The 27,471-nt window shown below is 44.7% G+C and overlaps 1 protein-coding gene across 8 annotated transcripts in view; it reads left to right on the top strand.

Annotated features, from left to right (window-relative positions):
• LRRC34 (leucine rich repeat containing 34) overlaps positions 1–27,471 on the top strand; it is a 397,826-nt gene that overhangs the window by 242,130 nt on the left and 128,225 nt on the right. For 7 of the 8 annotated variants that reach the window (XM_069618532.1, XM_069618536.1, XM_069618535.1 and 4 more), the window contains one exon: positions 3,193–3,321. The exons of the other annotated variant lie outside the window; for it this stretch is intronic. In XM_069618532.1, the coding sequence (XP_069474633.1) occupies positions 3,193–3,321 (129 nt within the window). The remainder of the gene's footprint in view (positions 1–3,192; positions 3,322–27,471) is intronic. 8 annotated transcript variants of the gene reach the window in all.

The following is a 27,471-nucleotide window of genomic DNA, read 5'->3' as shown; positions in this document are numbered from 1 at the left end:
CGTGTGAATATTTAGGGAGAAAATGCAGTAGAAGGGAACTGCCTTCTATGGCTCCACTGAGAATACCCTCGGGAGCACTGATGACTGATGAATTTTTTAATTGAGGGCATCATCATTTCTAATGAATGTGAGCGAGTCAATGAGGATAGCAAATGAGCTCCAACCTACCAAAGTGGTTTGGGGTTCTCCTCATAAGAACATTTTTAAAATAATGGGTTCAATGATTCATTTTACATCACACTTTCTGTGAATACATGGGTAAAAAGCCACACAGTTCAGTCTGTTTTGTAGGATAATGCATGAAAGTATTAAAGAGGGGCAAAGTCACCAACAGTGCACAGGAGAATTTTCCAATGCGTTTTCACAATGCTTATCCCCATATAGTTGCCGGTATTCTGCCAGTGTAAAAAAACAAATCCTGCTCACTAGTCCCAAATATGTCCATGCAAGCTGTACTGATATGTGCCATTATTCCCATGTAAGATCATAGTTATGTTTGCTTTGCCAGTAATGCTACTATAAGAAAGCATGTGCATGCTGGCTGCGCCATGTAAGCCCATATTTTAGTTGGCTTTGCCCTTAAAGACAGTAAAATGTACTATGCCAATTTAAGAAAATATATCCATACTTTCTAGACCAAAGTAAGCAAGTATACTAAAAACACACATTTTTGGTTTGCCCATAACACCAGTAAAACGTGCAATGCCACTGTAAATAAAACATGCCCATAGTGGCTGCACCAATGTACAAATGTAAGCCAGTATGCCCATGTTTGCCTTGTCCATAATTCAAATACAAAATGCCATGCCACTGTGAGAAAACATGTCTGTACTAGAATCTCCAATGTAAGCCAGGTTGCGTATAAAAGAACGCTCATCATGTTGGCTTTGCTAATAATGGTAGTAATAATGCCATGACACATCAAGTAAACATACTGGGTGTGCCTATGAAAATATCCCCAAGTAGGAACACTCACTTTGGCTTTGATCTGAATACCACAGTCTCTACCTGCACATTCATAAGCACTCTGACATTGTCGCACAGCAGTGGGCACAGCAAGGTGAACCATTAACCCAGAGTCACCACCACCATCCAAGCCAACACTAAATGCATATCTAAGAGATCTTGCATCTGGCCCCCAAATGCATGACCCTCTGGCCCTCTTAGGCCAGATGAGGAGCATCTTCCAGGGGGTCTGAACACTGCCCCAGAATGAATGTCTACCACCAGTCATGCTCAAAGCCAGAGAACCAAAGAGATGCACCTGAGCAGCCAGGAAAGTGCAGCAGTGAGCAACATCTACAACAACACGTGACAGATGCTGATTCAAAGGGAGACCTGCATGTACAACCCCTGAGTATGCAGGAGAAAGTTCAGTAGGATCTGCGTTCTGCATGAGAGTACCCTCAGGAGCAGTGGTTGCTAGATAATTTTTTAGTTGGTGGAGCGTCAACATTTCCCATGAGTGTGTGCGAATCACTGAGCCTACTAAAGGAGCACCATCCAAGCAAGGAGATTCGGGGAATTTCTCCCCTCAAGATAAAAGTTAAAATAATGAGTAGCAATAGTGCATTTTATAGCACACTTTCTGTGAAAATCTGGGTATAAAGACACACAGTTCATAATCAGTTTTGTTGGACAGTACATGAAAAAATCAAATAGATGCCAAGTCACCAACAGTGCCCAGGAGCATACTCCAAAGCTTTTTCATGATGCCTATCCCCACACCATATGCCAGAATTCTGCCATTTTAATAAACCATTTGTTTTTTGTCCACAATGGACGCACTGATATATAATCACAGCAAAGCACCTAGCAAGGGGCACTCATTCCCAATCTCACCTGTCCCTCTTCCAACATTCATCCCAACTAATTCACGTGCATTTCAAGATTGTACTCTCTAAACCTTTTTCACACAAATAAATCACATATTTTATTTAACACATATATTTAAACAAATATACAAACATACATGTCTCACACCATAAGAAAAAAAATGCTAGTACTTCAGCATTCTACCAAACTAAATCTCAAAAACATTGCACATTTGGTAAAAGTGATGGGGTTAGTGAATAAATGGAATACTCGTGCTCAATGTACACAATCTGTAGAGCTTTTTACTTCCAATATTGTGCCGGTCTAGACTGGCTTTGCTTATATCTTGTGCTAGTGACTACCATCACCCAATGCATGGTCTCGCATGTTTAGTAATTCGGTAGTCCAAAAAGTGCAAACATCAACAGCACCCAACCATTTTTTTTTATATTAGACTGAACTACTATTCTGTACAATATATTATATGAACATTTTTTCGAAACGAATGTCAAATTACGTCAGCTTTCCTGATTGGTGTGGTATTTGTGCATTAACAATGGTATACCTTTTCCTTGGGGTTTTCAAATAGCATGGTTTCTTTTGGCCGAGTAACAGTTTATGATATGCCTTTCTGGCAATTGTAAGGTAGAACGGTTAGAATCTATCTGTTTGTGTTCTCAAATAATTTGTATTATATTTCGATCCTGTAAAATATAAATCACAATCGCATATCATAACTTCTGCACAGAAAACAAGAATGTGTACATTTAATGAATAAAGGAACTGTGGGGCACTCTTTTCTTATTGTTCAAGAAAATTGTATAAGTTTGAACATCACAGAACTGGTAGATCTGCCTCCTAATCAGGCACTGCCGCCAAACCCTCTAAATGAGGCTTAGGCTATGCGTTTTTCAATGGGATTTTCCCATTGAAAAATGCTTTGTGAATCAGGCACTATGGCCTAATTCACAAAAGCGTTTTATAATGGCAAGACCCCATTGGAAAATGTTCTGTGAATTAGGCCCTTAGAGTTTACTAGTGAGTAACATAGTCACCTTATTAGTAAGCTTGCTGTAATACATACATTTCGTTTGGTGCACATTACAAATGCATCACATACACACTATTAGAAATCAATGGCGATTTGCTTTTGATTATTGTGTCATTATAATGAAACATGCTTGGTGCTGCACTAAACTTTGTTTCTGTCCTTTATGTCCACTGCCACGTTTCCTATGTTGCTGTGGGCCCAAGGACGCCGCCAAGCCGACCACCTGCCCACTTAGATGGCCTGCTGCTATTCCATATTGCTCAAAATGAGAAATGCCAGATCGAGAAATTCCAATGATACATGTCAATTCCCTTTTGCTTTCTTAGAGGAATGAGACGCTCAAAAGTCTGAAAATGACCGGGAACAAAATTGAAAACACAGGTGCAATGCACTTTGCTGCTATGCTGCAGATTAATTCATCACTTGAGGAATTGGACCTTGGTGATTGTGATTTGGTGAGTAGAACAATCAAATGCAAAACACAAAGGTTATGGTTTCAACTGAACAAAAAGTCGGATGCTGTACGTTGCCAATATATAGTACATTGAAAACATTTAATGGCTATCTCAGTCTCATGGGCCTATATCCTGGGGTATCACGGCGTTAGTACTATATAATGGTAAGAGGATGTTACAATTGGGTAGCAACAAGTAGTTAAACGGTGCAAACATTACAGGAAGCCAACAAATAGCGTTGGCCAACAGCATGCTACTTGCATACTCATGCAGAAATGCACATTAGCACCTGTGGGAAGATAGCACACCAATTATAGAGTGCAAAAAACGTGGGCCAAAACTACCGGTATAAGTCCACGTTCCACTCTGTTGGCCACCATAACATCCCTGGGCTCAACATGATTTTCATTACTTTGGGGCTCCCAGCTTCTCCGCTCTGTCTGCTTCCCGACCCCCATGAACCACTCTCTCCCCTTTCCTTACTTATGCCTTTGTGACGCCACACACCAGTTCCCAGCACCTTACGCGTCCTCTCGGGACACACATGCACCTCCCCCGCAATGGCCGTGGAAATGTAAAAGGGAGAGAGCCCCCTCCCATTTCCATTGTGATGGTGGCCATTTTTTTCTTTTTTTCTGGGTGTTAACAATCCATAGATTGTACCAGGTGCTAATGGGATAAGTACCCTCGTTAAAAGGCAGGCACTCTGCTTGTGCATTTCAACTCAGGCCACTGTACAGCATGTTGAACAGGCGATTATTGCTCAATTCTACACAGCCCACAGGAAGGCCATATCAGATATACGTCATAAAATTGCCAGTAACATAACATCTGCCAGTTTCAGGCCATATTTCATATTATGTTATTTCTGGGAATAATTGTGCATGTTTTCCTAGTTTTGTATTGATTTTGTGGGACCAGGGGCCATAGAGTATCTTGTAATGACATGTCTAAGGAATGTATATTCATTTTTCTAGTGATGTGGTAGTTACAGAGAAATATCATGGGTTTGACATCCCCACTGCAACAATTCCACTCCAAAATCTAGGACAAGAAACAGGCTCTTTTAATCATAATAATTTTGTTTTATTTAAAATAAGACATCAGGGAAATGCTGGTGAGTGTCTTTACAATGCTAGGTAAGTCACTTTTAAAACACTACAGTGGGAATTAATACACTGTGGAATGCTAAAACATGGGGGTGGGGGGTCCTGGAAGTCCCTCTACCGGCCATTAGTCCCAGTTTCGCGAGTCTTAGCCAGATTCTTTAGCTCACTCTCTTTCACAGTGGAGAAATATCCGTAACATTTCAGTCTTTGTCCTGCCCTGGGGCAGTCCAGCACTGAAATGCCAGGCAATTCTCCTCTTAACAAGAGTGCTGACAGCAACCCCAGACCCGTGTTTCGTCTGGTTGGATCTCATCAGTAGGGTGGAGCTGTGCCTCTCTAAGATCAGTGAGCCAGGGGTCCACATTTGGATTATCCTAGTAATTTAGGGTGAGACCCAAAGTTACTTTAACTAAGTAGGGAGTCCCTATTCCAGCCAATATTTCCGGTTTCGAGAGTCTTAGCTAGATTTTTTAGCTACCTATCTTTCACAGAGAAGACATACTGTAACATATCAGTCTTTGCCCTGCCCTGGGGCAGACCAGCACCAAAATGCCAGGCAATTCCCCTCTGAACAAGAGTGCTGACAGTAACCCTAGATGCGTGTTTCAGTCTGGTTGGACCTCATTAGTAGGGTGGAACTGTGCCTCTCTAAGAGTAGTGAGCCAGGGGTCCACATCTGGATTACCCTAGTAATTTAGGGTGAGAAATGACATCCCTGAGGTCCTTCCCGCGAATGCTTGCTGCAATCCTGTCCCGATATTCGGGGCTGTAGCCAAGAGAAGAATTTCTTTCCCATTCAAACCTATCCCGATTTCGAAAAACATTACCACATAGCTGGTCACTGGTGGCCATGCCCAGTTTAATCCCATTGCCAGTCCTTCATGGCCATGACCCGGATAATCCGGCCACTGCCCATGTCCACAGGCTTGTCACCAGTCACCGAAGGTATATCACTATTGTTTGTACCTACATTTTGACACTTTTGAAAAAATTAAACACAAACACATCTGCAAAACCATGCTTTCAGGTCCTTGCCAGTGGTCCTTGCAGTGGTTCGCTGCAGATCCGTCCATGTTTTATTTTTTGAAGTGTCAAAACGAATGTACAAAAAATAATCATACAACTTTGCACCCATTTGACAAAATCCTTTCAGACTTTGCACAAACATTCAAGGTCGGGTCTATAATCCTTCTGAAAACTTTTTTGCAGATTCGTTAAACAGCAACAAAGTTATAAGCCATCTAAAAATGTTGAGATCCCCTCTTATTTTGTCACCCTTTTTTTTGGACAGGGGCATAGCATGATTTACTGGCTTTTTGGTCAAAGCAAAGCCAACTTGAGTGTTAAGTGAAGAAGGGGCAAAGTGGGCTAGCATACTACAGTGGGACTGGCTGGGTATTGCTGTGCATGGAATTTTGTACTCTGTTCTTACATTGGGTAGGGTATGTTTCCTTCCTGTGATATGGCATTTGTTTTTACTGGTGTCAAGGTCAAAGGTAACATGTGCCATGTGGCAGGACTTAACAGATGAAGAGGACATCAAAAGAACCATCTTGAAACTGAAATCGTCCAGAGCCCCGAGCCCTGGCGGTCTGACGAACATAGACCTTAAACTCCACCCTGACCAATGGACTAATCTTATTAGTCAGATCTTCAGTCGCTGTAAAGATCTTCGAACAATTCCGACGACGTGGACCACGTCAGGGGTAGTACCTATCTTCAAGATGGGTTGTAGGTAAGTCCCTAGTAACTACCAGCCAATTGCCCTATTAGACATCATTGGCAAGGTCTTTGCATCGCTCCTTCTTGCAAAATTTCAAGCCTGGGCCAGACTCTCCCCCTGTGCTGACCCATTTCAAACGGGTTTTATGAAAAACGCAAGCACATCTGTGAACATCATGTTGCTTAACATCATCAAAAGCAACATTAGAGGGGGGCGTGGCCAACATGGAGCTCAGAAGACGTGAGTCCTGTGAGCTCCTCTTGCCGCCGACAACATCCTGATAATATTATCCTGTCTGGTGGGTCGTAGCGACCTGAATTTTGAAGTACAACTGGGTAACTGTGTGAAGCAGCTCCGTGTCAAGTTTCGACTCGCAAATCCTCTGCCTTGTGGTCTTGAGAGGAGAAGTCGTTTCGGCGCGTAAGAAGCGAGAAGCGCCTCCAAGATGGCCGCCGCGACTCGTCTTTTGTAACGGACAGAACCCCTTGGCGCCTGCAGTGGGGGAAGATATCTGCACCGTGTCGCAGTAAAGCGGACGAATGACAATTGCTGCCTGTGCACGGCGGCTGATGCACGCAGGGTGGAGCCGACTCCCCGTGCCTGGCTGCTGGGGGGGGAGGTGCGCTGTTGACACGGCCGGAGCCTCCCTGGATCCGGAGAGCGGGGACCTCCGGCGGCGTCCTGAGAGACCAGAGGAGCTGTGCGCCCGAGGAGTGGAGGTGAGAACGGGGGGTGCAGCCTCATCCTCGCCGGCAGGGAACCGGTGCTGCCTTTCGCACCGCGGGCGCTGGCGGTGGTGGCGGCTGCGATAACTGAGGATTGCAGCCCTGGTGGCCGGGGGCCAGGGGCAGAGACCGGAGGAGAGAGAGGTCCTCCTGCCGAACTTCGACTGTGGCGGCTGGTGCTTTCTCCCTTCCCTGCACGGGAGATCCTCGCGGGGAGGCGGGTCCCGACTGGGTGTCAGCACTACTGCTGGAACACAGCGACGAATCCACCCGCTGACACTTGCGGGACCCACAGGCTTTGTGTATCTGCCCCCCCAAAACTGGTGCCACTGACTGTCTGAGTAATCCTATGTAACTCACCGTGGGAACAGAAGGCGAGGAGGAGCACACGCTGTAGGCCGCTGGCCCACGATTTGTATCTGGGATGGCAGCTGAAGCCTGGTGAAGATCCTGTGGCATGCCCTACCCTCCTCCCCACGCTACCATGTGGAGAACGGTTTGCGGAGGGGGACCGGCGACTACTCTGGAAGCAACCCAGAAGCATGACAAGTAAGTGGGCCCTCCTCCCCCCTTTAGGCCCTCCCGACCTCCCTGAAGAATCAACTATTGGGGGACAATACCCAAAGTAAGGGGGTGATTTCTCCCTACGCAGGAGGAGGTGTAGGAAACGTAGGGGCCTTACAGCACAGCAGTGGGGGCCGGGCCCGGCTGGAGACTGGTGATACGACGTGGGCCCTTCTCAGGGTCTCGTGAAGGTGTGGATATCAGACCTATTACAGAGGACACTTATAGTCTCAGATGAACGGGGTTCTGTAGTACAAACCCCACCCGCCGGCTGCTCCCAGTGAAAGACAAGCCACAAACGCACCGCACAGCGGAGGAGAGGCCACGGGGAAGGGGCGACAGTGAGGATACCGACCCCAGCTGGGGGCCAGCGGTTGCACTGGGACTGCTCATGTGGTACTGATCCCTCCACCGCAGCGCCAAACGCACATCGAGATGGGAAAAGACAGGCAAAAGAAAGCATCAACCCAAAGCAGCATGGACCAATTTGCAGTCGCTGCCACCCCGTCTCAGATGGGAGTGGTTGCACAACCGACCTCTCCGCCGGACGAAGTACCCCTCTCCTTACGATGGCTGCCATCGCTAGCTCCCGCTCTGCCATGGAAATCAAGATGGATACCATCGCAGCGGATGTCTCCTTCCTGCGGCATGACTTACAGAAGCTAACGTCCAGAACCGGTGAAGCCGAGCACCGTATCTCAGAAGCGGAAGACAACATCAGTGGGATAAACAGGCAGCTGTCCCAAGCCCTGTCCCGCTTGAAAACCCTGGAGACCAGAGTGGATGAAGGAGAGGGAAGGGCTCGTCATTCTGGGCCTGCCGGAGGGCGAGGAGGGGCAGTGCCTAGAGTTGTTCCTCGAACATTTTTGAACCCCATTCTTTTTCGAAATTTTTCTCTGTAGAGGGGGCCCACAGAATGCCTTCGGGCAAACCGACCCCAGGTGCTCCGCCTCTGACAATGATGGCTAGATTACTAAATTATCGCGACAGACGCTCTCCTGCAAATGTCACGCTCACATGGGTCAGTCACACAGAATGGTTCGCGAATAGCCTTCTTCCCAGACTATACCCGGGAGGTGCAACGCGCAAGACAATCCTTTGAGCCACTTAAGAGGCAACTGGCGCAGATGAAAGTGAAGTACAGCCTTCTCTTCCCAGCCCAACTCAAGATTTATCACAAGGGATCGACAGTTCATTTTGCAGACCCACAGGAAGCCTGGAGATGGGCCGAAGCTCATATTGATGGGGAATGGTCCACAAGACCAGGAGTACAAAGAGGAAGACCCAGGCCTAGACCACAGCGGGCCTCCCCAAGGAGAAATCCGGAACGAAATGAACAAGAGGCTCCAGAACCTGCTGCGGAACTGGTTGGGCACTGAATAAAGTAACATCCTGCAGTGAAGAAACGGAATGCCCTACTAAACTAAATGAACGCACTGTTGCTACACCACCGGCTGTAGCATGAGAACCACCCCACCATGCAAAGCACTAACATTCGGCGCAAGAAAGAGGGCCCCTCCCACCCCTGAGAAGGACCCTTTCTTGAAACTTGCTTACAAGCTAGTTTGAGTTACTATGGGGCGACAGATGCTTCAGTTGGGGGTGAAGTATAGGGAGGGGGGAGTTGGGTATGTGTTTTTATGTGAAAAGGATGGACAAACTCGATGGAACATCAAATGCTCAAGACAAAGAATGTGAAGCGAAATGGACTGTTCTCTGCCACAGTGCGCATGCACACAATGGTCAGTATCCATGGAACACCGTTGTCACTTTATCGCTTAAATGAGCTCACAAATCACTAAAACCCGGACGTTGAAACTCCTCACCTGGAACGTAAATGGTCTAGGAAGCAGTCTGAAAAGACAATTAGTGCGGCAACTTCTCAACAGACACAGCCCAGACATAGCTTTCTTAACTGAAACCCACCTAGCCGGCACAACCAACGCACTATTTAAACGATCCAACTACCGCACAGCAATACAGGCAGGATTCACGATGGGAGCCAGAGGGGTAATAATCCTAATACATAAAAGGCTTCCTTTCACACTCCCGAGCACGACTCAAGACACTGGTGGCAGGTACACGTATGTCACGGGCACGCTATGGAACAAAACAATCTCCCTACTGCAAACCCCACTGATAGAAGACATAACACCACTGCTTACGATGGACACGGCAGACATCCTGATCCTGGGAGGAGATTTCAACGACGTAATGGATAATGTTCAAGACCGCACACACCTGCGCAGTAAAGACCCGAATCGCCGGACTAACCTAGCTAGCTTTGTAGAAGCCTTTGGAATTAGAGACGTGTGGCGGGATCTCCACCCGGAAGGCAGGGAATACTCCTACCACTCTGGGGTGCATGCGTCCTTGTCACGCCTGGACTATTTTTTTATACCAGCATCAATTATACATACAGCGACACAAGCAGAATACCTCCCAAGAGGTATCTCGGATCACTCCCCCCTGCTGATGTCCATTGCAACATACAAACCACTCCCACCTCCAGTATGGAGAGTGAACAATTACCATCTGGGATCCCCAGAGCTGGTAGAACGACTACAGAACGCTAGCACAACATACTTCGAATTAAACGCTTGTGGGAAGCTTATAAAACTGTGATTCGTGGGGAGATTATCTCCTGGACCTCGGCACAAAAGAAAGCACACTTGCAATCGATAAGGGAAGCAGAATCGAGCGTCAGATCAGCGGAGGAAACGCACCTAACGCAGGACAACCCCGACACGAATAGAGCCCTGATCCTAGCTCAGAAAAAACTGCAGAACATTGCGCTGGACAATGCTAAAGAGGCACACAGAGCGATGAGAGCCAGAATTGACGAAAAAGGGGATAAAGCTGTAAAGATGCTAGCGTGGCTCGAGGGGAGGGATGAGGGTCACAATCATGTAAGAGCGATCAGAAAACAAAACGCTGAAACAAGGTCAACAGATGCAGACATCGCGGAGGAATTTGCTAAATATTACGAGAAATTATACAGCGCACCTCAGCTCCCCACCGAAACTTCTGTGTTGGAGGGGATCGTCCTCCCTTCTCTCACTGCAGAACAAACGGCCATGCTGGAAATGGAAATCACAGAAGACGAGATAGTGGCAGCTATGACGCACCTACAATCTGGAAAGAAACCTGGTCCGAACTGCTTCCCCATTGAAACTTGGAAGAAGATAGGCGGGACCGAAGTGGCCCCACATTTACTTAAGCTGTATCTGCATGCCCGAGACGTAGGCAGTTTACCAGCAGATCTAAGGAAGGCGACAATAATTGTTTTGCCCAAAGCAGACAAACCTCCGGACGATTGCGGCTCTTATCGGCCAATATCTCTGATGAACAGCGAAACAAAGATACTGGCGAAACTACTGGCCACACGACTACAACAGGTCATAACATCCCTAATACACCCAGATCAATGTGGTTTTATGCCCGGTAGATCCACGAGGATGAACATACGCAGACTTCACCTGGCCATTGAGCGTGCCCAGACCCTGGATGCCCCTGTGGGTGTACTTGCAGTGGACTTTGAGAAGGCCTTCGACTCGGTCCACTGGGAGGCGCTCTGGGCGATTATGCGTAAAATGGGGATTGGCAAACGTTTCCTAACCTGGGTCCAACTGCTTTATGAGGCACTGATAGCAGAAGTGAAGGTGAATGGCTGGACATCGCGATCCTTCACACTAGGGAAAGGGACGCGACAAGGCTGTCCACTATCGGCCCTCCTTTTCGCACTGGCCATGGAACTACTGGCCCAATGGCTGCGAGACACACAAACTTGGAATGGCATCCCTGGAGGAACAGAATGGGAAGACAGAGTCTCACTATATGCAGACGACCTACTGATATACTTCCAACATCCTAAAACAGCATGCCCAATAGTAACACAGCTACTGCAGGAATATGGAACATTCAGTGGCCTGAGGGTGAACCGATCCAAATCTACATTGTTCGCTTTGAATCGCCTAGGAAACGAGACCCCGGAGCCCTGCCCATACAAAGTTGCGCATGAACAGTTTCGATATCTGGGTGTCCAGATCACAAGAAATCTCGACGACTACACAATGAACAACCTACAACCCATCAATGAAAGGTTCACAAGGGATGTGCAACATTGGAAGTCCCTACCCTTGACCCTATTAGGGCGCGCTGCACTGTTCAAGATGCTAACACTTCCACGGTACTTTTATGTACTACAGGCTGCTCCACTGCACATACCGACGTTCCAGGAGATAGATCGTGAGCTCAGGCAACTACTGTGGGGATGCGGACACCCAAGAATAGCTCTTCAAACATTACAAAGGTCAATTTGGGAAGGAGGCATCGGTCTACCAAGATTGCAGACGTACTATTGGGCCAGCCAGATGGCGATAATAAACGATGCTCTACACGTCAACCCAACACTACCACATGTGAGAACGTCCCGCCCCATGGAACTGTACGCAGGAACACATAGAGCAACCCCTAGCGACATGGCCTCACACATACCACGCATCTGGGCAGAATCACATACCTTTATAGGCTGGGGGGACAAAATCACTCCACTACAGCCATTGTGGAATAATAGGAACCTCTCTGAAGTGACTAAACTATCGAAATGGCCAGCGTGGAAGAGACACGGTATAGAAAAAGTACAGGACATTATAGAGGAGGGAGCCATAACACCTTTTGATGAACTAGTCTTGACCTTCGGCCTTCCAGAAACAGAGATACCACTATACACAACTTCGGCATGCTCTGCAGCAGTACCTCCCCGCCCTCTCTGACATGGCAGACTCTACCCCGCTGGAGAGAAATATAGTGGTAGACCATATCCCAGCCAAAGTCACTACTGTCATGTATAGTGTCATCACCTCCTTTGCCACGCCAGAGCTGGAGCGACTAGTGTTGAGATGGGAGACTGACGTAGGAGAAATTATGTCTGAGGACTGGGTCCAGGTCCTAATGTACCCCAGGGAAGTCACCATATCAGCTAGACTACACCTAGTACAACTGAAGATACTACACAGGATCTATTATCCGAGAGTAGCCCTGTACCAGTGGGGCAAAATAGCTGAACCCAACTGTCTATGATGCCGGGAGGAGGGTGGAACCTTCTTCCATATACTCTGGTAATGCCCGGTGATCTGTCAATACTGGCAGCAATGCTGCGATGCACTATCGAGGGTGCTGCACCAGACGATTCCCAGAGAGCCCAAACTCTTGATACTGGGAGTGGACAGCGAGATAGATTTGTCAAAATATGAGACACTCTGCCTCATGACTACAACAGCAATATGCAAAAGGAACATAGCACGCCTATGGGGAGCAGCGGAACCCCCGCAAGTGGAGCAGTGGATAAATGATGTAGAAATCTGCATCGTGATAGAAAGGAGGGTCTACAGAGCCAGTGGCTGCCCTGAAAAAGCAGATAAGGTATGGCAGCGCTGGGAAGACACAATGTGAACTACTGAACTTTCCATACCAGGATATCATGAACCAAGAGTTGTGGATGTTGCGGCGGGAATCCTGTTACTGAACCAAACCCCATTGCGTCGTGTATCGAAGTCTATATGAAAGCATGTAGTATGTGTTTCATATGAATGTTTTTTCCATCCAATGTTACTTTTATTTCTATTATCGTTATTTTTGTCATTATCTAAATGCTGGCCACGGGGAGCCCAGCGGTTGTATGTTATAAAATCAATAAAATGTGTTATTACATTTTTTTTTTTTAAAAAAGCAACATTAGAGCTGCCGCTCTAAGAGTGTACTTGTCTTTCATCGACCTAACCCAGGCTTTCGACCGAGTGGGCAGCGAGAAACTCTGGCAGAAGTTGGGTGTATGGGAATGGCCACCATCAATCCTAGGTCCATTAATCGCCCTACATTCCAACACAAGTATGCGAGTAAGGCTCAGTCAACAAGGTCAGATGACGGCAGAAATCCTCTCCAAAAGAGGGGTGAAACGGGGCTGCCCCCTAGCCCCTGCCCTATTTATCGCATTTCCTGGGGACTACAAAGACTCAGCAACGACAGTACGATCATTTACTCCAAAAGTCCAAAATTCCAACGTTTCACGGCCCGTTTACGCAGACAATCTGATCCTGCTGGATCAAACACTGATCAGCCTCCAAAGGCAACTAAACAACTTGGTAACGTACATCGAACAAAACAACTTAGAAATTAACAAGACCAAAACGAAAATGTTGGTTCTTGAGAAACTCCCCAAAAAACATGAGAAACCAAGTTGGTTCCTGTTAATAAGTAAATGACCACGCTTCACGCTGATGCTTGTCTTTATGGAGAGGCTTTATTTCTTTAGTTCATCCAAGAGAAAGGCCCCCAGCTGTGGCTGTCCTCCTGCTCTCAATCCTCTCTCTCTCTGCTGCTAGAATGTGGAACCTTTGCTTAATCATAACAACAAAGGTTCCTTGGTAACTAGGTTACATGGCAGCAGCTGAATTGATGTGATTGTAAACTCAATGAAGTAAATGTAACCACCTCCTAACACCTCCCTTCCTTTTACCAAAATATAAGTATTTGCCTAAACTAGATAATAGATTTCATTGAACATAAGTAGTTCATTATTTACATAGTATCTGATACACCGCTATATGAAGAAATAATTAAATTGCTTTAAATACCTTGCAGTGCAGTTACAAGTTGTTGTTTACCTTTTTGCAAATTGCTATCCTCTCCTTGTTCCAGACCCCACCCCCTTTAACAAGCACCGAAGATCCCAAATCTTTAACAACTTGTTTGGGCTGTGAAAATATGGATGCACCTTTGCGCACCTTGGTGGGAAGTTTGATCTTGATCCAATCACCTTCCTCAAGACTGAATTCTCTACAAGCATTCTTCCTGTCATATTGCTCCTTGGATCTGACCCCAGATTCAAATATCTTCTCTCTCACTCCCTCCAGATCTATTCCTACGAATTTTGACCTTCCCATCCAGCCTGGACACATGTGTGAGTTAGGTTTCCTCCCTCTTAATAGTTCAAATGGGGATACACCCGTAACACTGTGTGGTGCTAGTCTATATTGGAATGTTCTCTCCATTATGGTCCTGATCCAGTCACCTCCTGTTGCTACCGCAATTCTAATTGCATCCATGAGAGTGCGGTTGAAGCGTTCTACACACCCATTGGTCTGGGGATGATATAATGAAGTGGTTACTTGTTCTATTCCATGGTTACTCAAGAACTCTCTAAATTCCTTGGAAACCAATTGGGTCCCATTATCTGATAAACACTTTCTGGGGAATCCCTCTCTCCAAAATAATTGCTCCAAACATTTAATGATGCTACTGCTGGATATGTCTCTTAGTGTAAATATTTCGGGCCACTTGGATAATAAATCTATGACAACCAGTACATAGGTGTCTCTCCCACCCTTGATATTGAAAGGCCCTAGTAAGTCTAAAGCAACCTCATCCCATGGAACTGTGGATGGCTTTCTAACAGTCATGGGTACTTTTTGAATCCTGAGACCCTTATTACCTTCAATGCAATCATAACAATTGTTGACCACTTCTTCAGTGTCTTTGTCAAGATTAGGCCACCAAAATTCTGCTCTAACCAAGCCTTTGGTTCTAGGCAGTCCCAAATGCCCAACATGAGCTAGCTCAATTATTAATTTTCTCATTTTAATAGGTACAACCATCTGATGTCCTCTATGTAAGTATCCTTTATCAATCCAGAGTTCTTCCTTAACTTTGGCAAACCCGCCTAAATCACCAATATAGTTTCTTATTCTGTTCTGCGTCACCAATGTTAAAACTCTCTGGTACAATTCATCCTCTGAACATGCATTGTCCCACTCCTCTTTCTTTACTGACTCATGAACCTGAAATATTTCAACACCTTTCTCACGAGTCAGAGGAGACTCCTCAGACACTGTTTCTCTCACTACTGATCTGGATAAGGCATCAGCAACTACGTTGGTTTCACCACTAATGTGAAGCATATCATATTGCAGGCCTTGTAGGGATGTCACCCACTTCATGATGCGTCTGGAGACTCCCTCCAGACCACCTTTGGTAAATATTCCTATTAGGGGTTTATGGTCTGTACATACTGTGAATTCTCTGCCCCACAAATATCTTTTGAACTTTTCCACTCCCCAGACACAAGCCAATGCTTCCTTTTCTACCACTGAATATCTGTTCTCAGGTCCTTTGAGAGATCTAGAGGCAAATGCTATGGTGTGTAAGCCCTCCTGATCTTCCTGCATTAGGACTGCCCCAATACCATAGTCACTTGCATCCACAAATAGTAATGAATGTCTACTTTCTTTAAACGTTTTCAAGATGGGTGCATTGACTATAGCATCTTTAATCTTACCAAACTCTTCCTCACAAGATTCATTCCACTTGAACGTAACACCTTTTCGAGTCAACATCCTCATGTTCCTTGACAAATTTGCCAACCCTCTAACAAACTTGCCATAAAATTCAACCAGACCTAGAAAAGATAGTATATCTGCTTTGGATTTTGGTGCTTCTATCTTGCGAATAGCTTCTATGGCCTTTTCTTTGGGTTTGATCCCTTCACCTGTAATTTCATGACCTAGATATTCAACTTTGTCAGTTTTGAATATGCATTTCTCTAACGATACTGTAAGGCCAGCCTCTTTGAATATGTTCAACACTCTCTCTAACCTTTTATCATGTTCTGCTTCATTTTTCCCACATACTAGCACATCATCCTGGTAACACATGACACCTCTCTCTCCTCCCAGTAATCTGTACATGACATTCTGAAATACACTAGCTGCTGAAATCAATCCAAATGGCATTCTTATACATCTGAAAAGGCCAATAGGGGTAATGAAAGCTGTGAGATCTCTCGAATCAGGGTGTAATTCTACTTGGTGATATACAGATTTGAGGTCAATAAGAGAAAATACTTTGGAATCAGACACCCCTGCCAATAAATCATCTATTCTGGGTAAAGGAAATTTGTCAGCCACTACATTTTTATTCAGGTGTCTAAGGTCTATGCATATCCGCAGAGATCCACTGCTCTTTCTCACTATTACAATAGGACTAACCCACTCTGAGGAATCAATTCTCTCTATCACCCCTTCACTTTCCATTTTATTCAATTCACTCTCTACATCTTTTCTCAGGGCCAAGGGAATGGTCCGTAATTTGGCAACTTTGGGAATGGCATCCCTTTTCAAACGAATTTTGTGCACAAATCCCTTCAAGCACCCTAACTTAGTGCCACTCATATGCCCTCTGGCCCCTTCCATAACAATGCTCGAGACCGATTTTCCACCGGATTTTCCACCTTCAACAGTCAAAACCTGTTCTGGGTGGCTTGCTTCAAGTCTTATCTTGAGCTCTGCCTGATCGCTCCAGGACAACAGCTCTCCACCTCTGTTGGCTACATGGATAGTCCCTAACGCCTTCCTGTCTTTGAATTGGAGCTCAGCTTCAAAGCACCCTAAAATTTCTATGGGCACATCTCCATAAGCATTTGCTCTGACTACATTCTCCCACAATGTACAACATCCAAATTTCTCCTTCCACACTTGCACACTTATCAAAGTATAATCTGCTCCACTGTCCATGAGCATTGATACTGGCACCCCTCCAACTAACACAGTTGCATATGGTTTCTTTTTCTTGACCTTCCCATCAATGGCATTGACTGAAAATATAACTTCTCTACCAGCATCATCAATTGATATAAATTCTTGATCTGCATTGACTTCATGTATTTGACTTGGGGCGGTATAAAAATTCCTACAGCATCTAGCCATGTGTCCTCTGACCCCACATTCATTACATATAATGTTTGATGCATAACATTCTTTGTCAGATGCTTTGTGATATAGACTCCCACATCTGAAACACCTCCTAATTGATGCACCTCTAGGATAACCAGAGTCCCTGCCACCCCTGAATGTAACATTCTCACTGGGCGACCCTCTGGTAGATGATCCTTGTCCCCATGCTCTGGTAAAGGGACCTTGGCGACCCTCAGGTCTCCTACCCATTTGCCAAGTGCGACGCGCAGTTGCCGCACCTCTCTGCATCACTCTCGAAACCTTATGTATGGCAGCTTCATTGTCATCAGTTTTGGGCTTATCTTGAGATGTATTATCCACTTGAAGCATTTGTATACATTTGTCTGTGTGTTCTATCATTTTCGCTATCTCAATTGCTCTATCAAGAGAAGGATTTCTTTCCTTCCATAACTCCTTCCTGATATCATTAGAACACTTAATCATGAGTTGGTCCCTGACATGCTCATCTCGACAATGGTCAAATCTACATTTGATGGCTAAACCTCTAAGAGCAGTTACAAATTCCTCAATACTCTCTCCAGTTTTTTGAGTTCTCGTGGCAAATTTGTACCTTTCAAGAATTATATTTTCTTCAACACAGTAGTGTTTGTCTAATTTTGCTAATGTTTTCTCATATGGACCCCCATCAGGAATGTCTGGAGGTTCTGGTAGTTTTTTGACCACTTCCTGTCCTGCGGCACCTAAACAGTGAAATAGGAGCGCCTCTTTGCGCTCATTGGAGAAATTGGGTCCAAATGCTGCCAGTGCATATTTTTGAAAACCCTCTTTCCAGTCTATCCAACGCACTCTGGGCTCACCTGGTGTAGGCAGGAAGAAAATTGGGGCTGGGACGTTTGCCATGTTGTGAATTAATTAATGTCACCCCCAGGTAGGAAACCTTACACAGCCACACTGTCACTTACTTGTACTTAAATTTTATAAGGTGTGATTTCAGGTGGAACCTGTGCTGATATTGTCAGCGCTGTCTGTGGTAGTTGCAATTTGTGATCCACAGGTCAGCCTCCTCCGTAATCCACAGGTGATCCAATTTGTGATCCACAGGTCATCCAACCTCCTCAATATTCGTGCTCAGCTCCAGTATGCTTTTATGGTTCTCTCCACTGCCAGGCACTGACTTCTTTCTTGGTGCTCCGCTCCAAAATGCGCTTTGCTGGTTTACTCCGCTCCAGGAGGATGGCCGTGTTTCTCGCCTGCTATTACACAACACATCTAGTGTAACACTCCGTCCATTTGCATCCAAACTGTAATCAATATTGCTGCAGTGTTGCTGCTGCTGGGGGCCTTTTCTCCTTGGCCCAATCCTCGTCGCCAATGTTAATAAGTAAATGACCACGCTTCACGCTGATGCTTGTCTTTATGGAGAGGCTTTATTTCTTTAGTTCATCCAAGAGAAAGGCCCCCAGCTGTGGCTGTCGTCCTGCTCTCAATCCTCTCTCTCTCTGCTGCTAGAATGTGGAACCTTTGCTTAATCATAACAACAAAGGTTCCTTGGTAACTAGGTTACATGGCAGCAGCTGAATTGATGTGATTGTAAACTCAATGAAGTAAATGTAACCACCTCCTAACAGTTCCTAAGTGGGTAGAAGATTGAATCTGTCGCTCACTTTAAATATCTAGAAGCCAAGCTTGACTGCTCGAAAACGGATGTCCGAAAGCAACAAGTCCTTGGGACAACATTCGCAACCTCACGGCGCAAACAAGAGCAATTGATCAAAAATTCGGAAAGGTTCTCGCTGTTACTGGCAATCCAATTTTACAAAACGAAAGTGATACCAGCAACCGTCTGCAGATTGGATGCCTGTCCTCCGATCCCAGCTACAATTTGGGCTAAACTAGAAGGAGCCCTATGGAGAACATCCTCAATTTACCGAAATAGACACCTATTGCAGCCATTTCGCTAGAACTTGGCCTGCTTTCGCTGTCGGCGATGGTTGACCATAGCAACATGCAGCTATATTGAAAGATCCTGATATCAGACAGCCTGCCTATGTATCAGCTGATCGCCGAAGAAATTAAAAAAAAGAAGCTGCAGTATGCCAAACAACTGGGTGGCCTAAAAAAACTGCAATTTTACTCTATAACCTGCACAGAAGATGACCTAATCCTCAATCCACAAAGAGTGAAACAAAAAATGGAAGATCAAGACTGGACAAATGCACAAGATCAGACATCTAACAACAAACTGTTACGCCACCTACCTCCAACAACCAGAAGAGTAAAAGACACTATGACATACATCACTAAATTTCCGGATAAAAAATGGAGAGGGACTTTTATGAGAGCGCGACTAAATCTCCTCTTGATGCATGACATTTTGGAAATAAGATCACTATCTACTTCGAACAAATGCAGATTATGCCCAGAGGAACATCATCGGGAAACCGTAAGACACCTACTGACGTCTTGTTCAGCTATACGTGGAGAAAGAACTGCATACATCTCACCACTGTTTTCAGACTGTGACCTACGAGAAGAGGAATCATGGTGGGTTCGCTTAATTTCCAGTGAAAATACTAGAGCGACTATTGCAGCGGCAAAGATTTTAAACTAGCCTTTGAGAAAATAGAAGCGTCACAAAATTTGATTTGAAAGACAACTCCGACGGATGTCAAATTCTCAACTTTGTCTACTCTTAACCTTTCTTGTAAAAGCCTAACATGGCTATACACATGTAATAAAAAAAAGGTAACATGAGTGTTCTTACACGGGGAGGGGCATTTGTGCTGCCCTAAAGGCAATGTTTTCTTACTGTGGCATGACATTTTTTACCAGCGTTAGCCAGGGAGCAAATACAACATGATGAGTGTTCTTTTGTGGAGGGGAGTGAATTTATGTAGCCAGCAAGGATATGTTTTCTTACTTTGGCATGGCTCTTTATTTTTACTGCCATTAGGGCAAAGCCAACAGGAATATGCTCTTATGTGGGGTTCCTGGCATATATTGGCAAGCACCTTAGTGCTGGTTCTGGAGATTACTGTTGGAGGGTTGGTACAGGTAGTGGATTGCAGGATTTGAGGGGTAGTGGGTCCTGGTGGGGACGGGATATGTCTGCAGGGTTTAGGTATATTCCTAACAGTTATCATTACTGGCATTATGGGCAAAGCAAACATGAGTATGCTCGTATATGGGAATACTGGCATATATAGGTGTACCAGCGTGGTCATGTTTGGGCATAATCAGTATGAAAATGTTTTTTGCACTTCCATATTGCTGGCATGTAGCGGGAAAAGGCATTATGAGAATGTTTTGGAAAATGCTTCTGTGCATTGTTGATGACTTAGCATCTAATAGATGTTTTTCATGCTTTAACCTACAAAACTGATTGTAAACAATGTGGCTTTTTACTAATTTTGTCACAGAAAGTTACTGTAAAACGCACAATTTTAAAGAATTATATTTAAAAAATGTCCTTGGACGGAAAACACCCCTGAATCCCCCCTTGAATGGTTCGGGCCCCCTTGCTGTGCTCAAGAACTCCTGCACATTCAGCCAGAGGGAGTACATACTCCTTTCTCTCTGCGGGCTAACCCTCCGCTGGGCCCTTCTTCATAAGGTCCAGGCCCCACTTGTTAGACAATCCTGGCAATGCCTGTGGCGGCTTCATAGAGGCCTGTTCAAACCCCATATTATTTTCTGAAAACAACCCAGGGCATTAATTATTTTACTTATTGTCCCTCCCTCACCTTTTCATAATTCTATTTCTAAAGGAATTATATTTTAATACAGTCGGTATTTTTCACTTACATTCTTGGTTGTAGAATGCAATCTCATGGACAGGAATGAGCACTGAGATATCTCCAACCCTTTCCTTCATTGGCAATGTCCACTGGTTGAAATTGGGAAGGTGCTAGGCATCCACATAATCAGATTTTCCTCAGCACCTCTTGGATCCTGATAAGAAGGTGACCTCTGTTCTGGGACCCATCTGAAATGGTTAGACAATCCTCTCTGGGCCGAGTTCTCTAGCCTTCTGTGCCCTTCTGCACATGTTGATGCAAGTTCCCCCAGTCAAATTGAATTTATGCCAGCAGACAGTAACGAAATGTCCAGTTTCGTCCATACTTCTTTTTCTATGGAAGCATCACATCTTATACTAGGGTAAATCCATGCAACATCATTTTACCCAGCATGTTGGATTGGACAGACCCTGTGACTGATTCTATATTCTTTCTTACACCCAACGGGGCCCTCCTCCTTGCTTCTATTGACTCATTGAATTTGATGTGTCATAAAGGGGAGGCGTCACTACAAACTAGCCCTCCCTCGAGAGCGGAAACTATTTATGAACTGATATATTAATTAATTCAAATAAATATGCACATACACATGATATTGGTGAAAATAGCATATTCAGATTCATAGGAATATTCTGAATCGAGAGGTATAATTTATGTTTGTTACTACAACATGTTGGAGTTCTTATAATATGCAAAGTGTGCACAAAGCATACATTGTGCTATCTTTTTTTATGTCTATGATTCTCCCTTTTCATCTGAATTCCTATCTGTATATACTTTTTAATGGGACAAATGGTTCAAAAGTTACAGTAGACATTTTCCAATTGTCACTTTGAAAGCATTTTTTTAAAATCAACTCCTGATGTACAATAGCTCAGTAATATCATTTAACTTGACATAGGAATGAGTCATTAGTTTGTTCTCGATTAACCAAGGCATAATGGAACAGATTAACATTCTTTCCACAACGTAATGCTTTCCAAAGTGATGGGGTTATTTAATTATTTATTGGTCACTTATTGGGCCCTTCTACAATTAGCAACACTGTTTCAAAGCGCCCACAGGGCAACAGGGTGGGGACACGGGAAGGAAGACATTGAATTACAACAAAGATAAATAATTGAATTAACAGTACAAACAAATCATGAGAATAAAGGGGAGGAGTGACAAACCTACTATGCCTTGTGTGTGTTCAGAACGTGCAAGTGCAGAGGGGAGGGGGTGAGGGATAGCTGTTTTGGTGCTCAGCGTAAGTGCTAAGAGGAAAGTAAGTGCAACCACTCGTGGGTGGGGTGAGCCTGAGTAAGTGCAATAGAAAAGACAGCGGCTGGGATGGGAGATGTGGGGGGGTCAGGGCCCCGAGGACACATAAAGGCCCTGCACATCTGTCAGGCTACTGTATTATTATCATGGAAGAGAGGAGAAGAAGGAAGAAGGAAGAGGTAAAGAGAAAGGTCTTGATGCTTTTCCAGAACTTAAGAAGATCCTGCTCAAGACGCAGAGGGAGAGGGAGGCTATTCCACAAGAGGGAGCCAGCTGAGGAAAGAGATTGACCACCAGCTCTCTGTTTAGCAAACTGCTTAACACACAGGGAGTTGGTGCCGGAGGAACGGAGGAGTCTAGAAGGGGAGTATTTGGTCAGGAAGTGTTGAAGATGGAATGGTCCTTGGCCCCAGATAGCCTTGTGTACAGTACATAGGGATTTGAATGTAATCCGTGCTGAGACCGGGAGCCAGTGAAGGCTTTGTAGGGCAGGAGAGATACGGTCCCTGAGCTTGAGGCCAAAGATAAGTCTTGCTGCCCTATTCTGGGTTAGCTGGAGGGTTCGCAGGGTGGACAAAGGAAGGTTAAGGAGGAGTCTATTGCAGCCTGGAGAGAACCAGAGCACGAGTAACATTGAGTCTCTGGGGGAAGGTGAGGAAGGGCAGAGTTAATTTGAGAAGGCAGAGCTGAAAGTGGGACTTCTTGACAATGTCCTGAATATGAGGGATGAAGAAAAGGGAAGAGTCGAAGATGACTCTGAGATTCTGGCTTCAGAGGCGGGGCTAGGGAGGGTGGCCAGAGTGCAGGGAAGAAGTATGGTGCAATGGACCCAATAGGGAGAATCTTAGGTTTGCTAGTATTGTGGCAGCAGTCATTAGCAGTGCACCAGGCCTGGATGGCAGAGAGACAGTCAGGGATAAAGGAGGGTGCAAGGGCGTCAGTGGGAAGTTTGAAAAAAACATTGTGTATCATCGCGTAGCACTGGAATTTGGGGAATAAGAAGGAAATGAGTTGTGCTAGCAGAGAAAGGTATATGTAAAGAGCCAGGGCAAAAGAATGGAGCCCTGGGGGATGCCACAGGTGGAGGAGGAAGTAGGGGAGGAGAAAGGGCCCAAAATGGTTTTGGAGGAACAGTCAGTTAGGAAGGAAGGAAGCCAGTCCAGTGCCCACTACTAGATGCCAAGCATGTCAAGGAGCCTTTTTATGAGGATGGAATGGTTTTCTGTGTCAAATGCAGAAGAGAGATCGAGAAGGATGCGATATAAGGGGAGTTGGAGCCAAGAGATGCGAGCAGTTCTTCACAGGTGTCCAGAAGAGCAGTTTCTTTGCCTCTGGATTCTCGGAAATCAGACTGGTGGTCATGTAGGCCGCCAACAAGTTCGGTCTGAGAGTTGAGTTGAGGAAGGGCCATCTTCTCGAGCAGTTTTCCCAGGAAGGAGGTGATAGAAATGGGGCAGTGGTTGGCTGGCCAGGAAGGGTCAGCAGAGGGTTTTTTAAGGAGGGGTTGCACAAGGGTTGCTTCAGGGAAGACGGAAAAGTACCAGTAGCAAAGGAGTGGTTGCAGAGATCAGCAAGGGCAGGGGCGAGAGAGGCAATCATTTCCTTGATGGTTCTGGAGGAGCAGGGGGCAACCTGTTTGGACCTCACTGGGCATTTGCGTTTTGAAGATGCCCTTAGGTTGTCAGTCAGAGATCGATGAATCACTGAAATTGGGTCTTTAAGATTACCTTGGAAAGACCAGTGGATTTGATTTTCTGGTGAAGAATACTTGCATGTTACCCTATTTCTTGTAGCATGTCCATATATTACTTTACTTTGGACGTGTTTTATAAGACTTATTCTCTGTGTCATGTAAAATGTAAGCTGCCTATTCTATGAAGTTGTCTTCCAATGATTACAAACATACTGGAGAACGTTTAAGTAATATTTTGATTATAATAAAGTCTGCAATCTTGTCAATCTCAAGTATTGAAAAGTGCTAGCGTCCTATGTTAATATGCATGTATTATTTCGCTGTCACACAAAGATTTCTTGGGTTACAAAATTCATAGAGATGTTCAGAATTTACACCATAGTTGGTGCCTCCTTCAGCATTTTTGTTCTTTTACTTTCAGTCGTACGTGAACTGATGTTTTCTCCATGTGTTAGATGTACAAACCCAAATCCATCACCAAGTATTTCAATAAGCAACCTCATGCTGCAAAGGACGGGAGAGGATTTAGTTCTATACAGCTGTGCAGAAATGAGCAGGGAAAATGGCAGAATGCCCCTCCCCAAAAATGTGGCACTCAGAACACAGAATATTCAGGCTTTATGTAGGGTTTTACACAATACATATTATACAGATGAACCAGGATGATACCATCAGTTGCTTACATTAACAATTAACTTGCTAATGCAGCATCCACCAAACCTGAAGGGAATGGCTTTACAGCATCATTAAAGACTTGTGCAATTCTGCTTGGCCTTCCCACAGGATACAGAAAACCACCTCTAGCAGATCTTTCCATTACATTTAAGAAAACTTGCTCTGGTGTCTACCCCCATTCTAGGCCGTTTAACATACCTTCATTAGAATACCTAGAGTGTATTTAATGGGTGTACCTGCGCCTCAAACAAAGGCTAACGGCATGCCCACATGGTTTTATGGGTCGTTTACATGCCAATCAGAGTTCATACTGTGCCACCTGCCCAAACATTACTGTGGTAGTGTGTCATCTCTCAAATGTGGATGTTTTGCTCTGTCAGTAGCTCATGCACATCTGCGGCTTATCAAAAATAAAATGCTGTCAACTTCAACTTCAACATACAAATGCATGCTGCTTTTGGTGTTATAGATAGAATTTTTGTAGCGGCATGTACTACCCACTGCACGCATCACAGCACTCTTGAACAATGTGTGGGGAAATGTAAGCTGGAAAATGAGCAAAGACATGTCAGGGAATCAAATGAAATATAATGGGACACATCAAGCTAAAGACAAATAAAGGAAGGGATTCTGCGTCTCATTTGTTCCTGTAGCTAGCTTACCCGAGTCACTGGTGCAATGCAGGTGAACAAGTACTGCATAAGGGAATTTATCTAGCTCTTGGGGCCAAAGCTCCAGATAAGATTTTGAAGTGGGAGTATTTTACTCCGTTTTTTATATAGGTCCATGTCCTAATGGGAGTATTTTATAAGCGAGTAAAAATGTTTTAACTGGAAAACTGAAATGTTTTTGTGATAATTATTTCTTTGCAACTTGTTATTCATGCACATTAAAAGGTGGAAGGTTAATAATAATAGTTTCTTCCTTTGATACTACATGCACTAGTTGTCCAAACATATCCAAGGAGCTGTTTGGGTGAAAGCAGGGGCACAAGATCCTAAGTGTCTGTTTCCTATATTCTGTTGGGAGTATTTTTACTCTCTATTTCTATTGAGTATTTGGCTATTTTTAAGGAGTAAAAGTGGCTGGTCCACTCCTTGTGCGTAGGGCTGCTTGGGGCTCCATCACCATACCGCAAGGGGATTATGAATCTATATAGAAAAATAAGCTGAGATTTAAAAAAAAAAATTGAAACTTATAATGAGGAAGTTTAAAAATAAAATTGAACAATGGAGAAAATTATTTAGCATATTAAAATGCCTTAAAAAATTAAAATCGTGCATTATTCATTATTACATTTATAACATCCATGAACACATAACCGATAGATCTACATACAATACAGTTCTGCATTCACCAATATTTCTAATTAAATTGAAGGAGCGATTTGAAGACATCATGTTCCCCTTTTGAGGGGAACGGTCAGCAGGACTTGAAATATACCCTTATTTTACCCAGACTCTCTTTAGCCGTCTTCTTATTCATGATAGCACACATAGCATGGAAGTACATTCTTAAATAATGGAGACATCATATTTTAGTACAAGAATTGGAAAAACATGTATTCTCCCACTTATCAGATATCATAAAACGTTCAATCAAAATTGTTTTTGTACGTACAATTCGTTCTCGCAGTACATTTTCCCAAAGATCAACAGGCTGCCATGTAATTGAGAGAGGGGCCCCAAATATATGTGCCCCATTTGAAGGGGTTGTGAAGTACTAAGATCAGTCTTTCAGATAAGAGTATGATCCATATGTTTTGCCATCAAGCTAGGCACCTGGGTGGTTCTGGCCCTCTCCTGAAGGACGTCGTTCGGTGTTGACTAGCTATTAGTAACAGTACAACGATATAGCCAATATTAGTACATACCAGGTATCCTTTAGGCAGGAGACATAATAGGTGGCTTCAGGGGTCATACATAATGTCACCCCTACTGCAGCTTCAATGGACTTATAGATGGTTTGCCAAAAAGGTTGTATTTGTGGGCCTTCACACAACTGGTGGACCAGTGTGTCCAATTTCCCACATTTTCTTCAACAGAGTTTAGTCACTTTGGAGTCGATTGTATTCAGTCCTGTTGGGGTATGATGCCACCTGAACATTACCTCAGACTGCCATTTCCAACACTGAAGCCCTAGGTGGTGAATGTTCTGTACAACACTAGAGCAACCCACAATTTACCTTGCGCAAGGACAGTGCAAGGCACTGAACGTGGGTGGCAAAGATAGAACAGTGGGAATAATTGGATTGAGGTGAGACAGTCGAGTGAACTCTGCGTAATGTACACAGGTGTAGGAGGTATGAGAAGACTAAGAACAAGTTCAGCAGAAGGGAGAAGGGACAATTAGGCAAAAGCAGTAATGTCACAAACAAGTCAGAGGAAAAAGGATCCATTTGACCCAGAGAACAGCAGAGAGCAAACAGAGGGAGGCTGGAAGGGATTCAGGAGAAACTAAGCATTGGCTTATCTAAGGGAGCAGAAGAGATCATCATGCACCTGCTTTAAACCCGGGTCCAGTCATATCCCCACAACATTGTGAAAGTAAGGCAATGCCTCATTCTGGTGGTTGCTATAGCTCCCACCAACAACCTCCAAACAGTGCACCCATGAAACAGAGGCAGTGGACCCTGATAGCTAGGCAGTAATGGGATTATGGTGGCATGTGCACGTTGCAGGGTTCATCCTTAGTAATGGCCAGTGTCCATTTCCATGCCGTAAGCACCAGCAAGGATAGAACCTCCACAACCGGGGTAAATGCCGGTGGTGTGTGGGACCTACACAGGGCATTGCACACTGGAGCCAAATTACTATTGGATATGCTTGTTAGATCTGTATGCCACTAACAAA

Source organism: Ambystoma mexicanum, chromosome 10, assembly GCF_040938575.1.
Source record: "Ambystoma mexicanum isolate Mex_15411 chromosome 10, UKY_AmexF1_1, whole genome shotgun sequence".
Lineage (NCBI taxonomy): Eukaryota > Metazoa > Chordata > Amphibia > Caudata > Ambystomatidae > Ambystoma > Ambystoma mexicanum.
The sequence above is the reverse complement of the archived record's forward strand: the minus strand, read 5'-3'. Positions and strand labels throughout refer to the sequence as shown.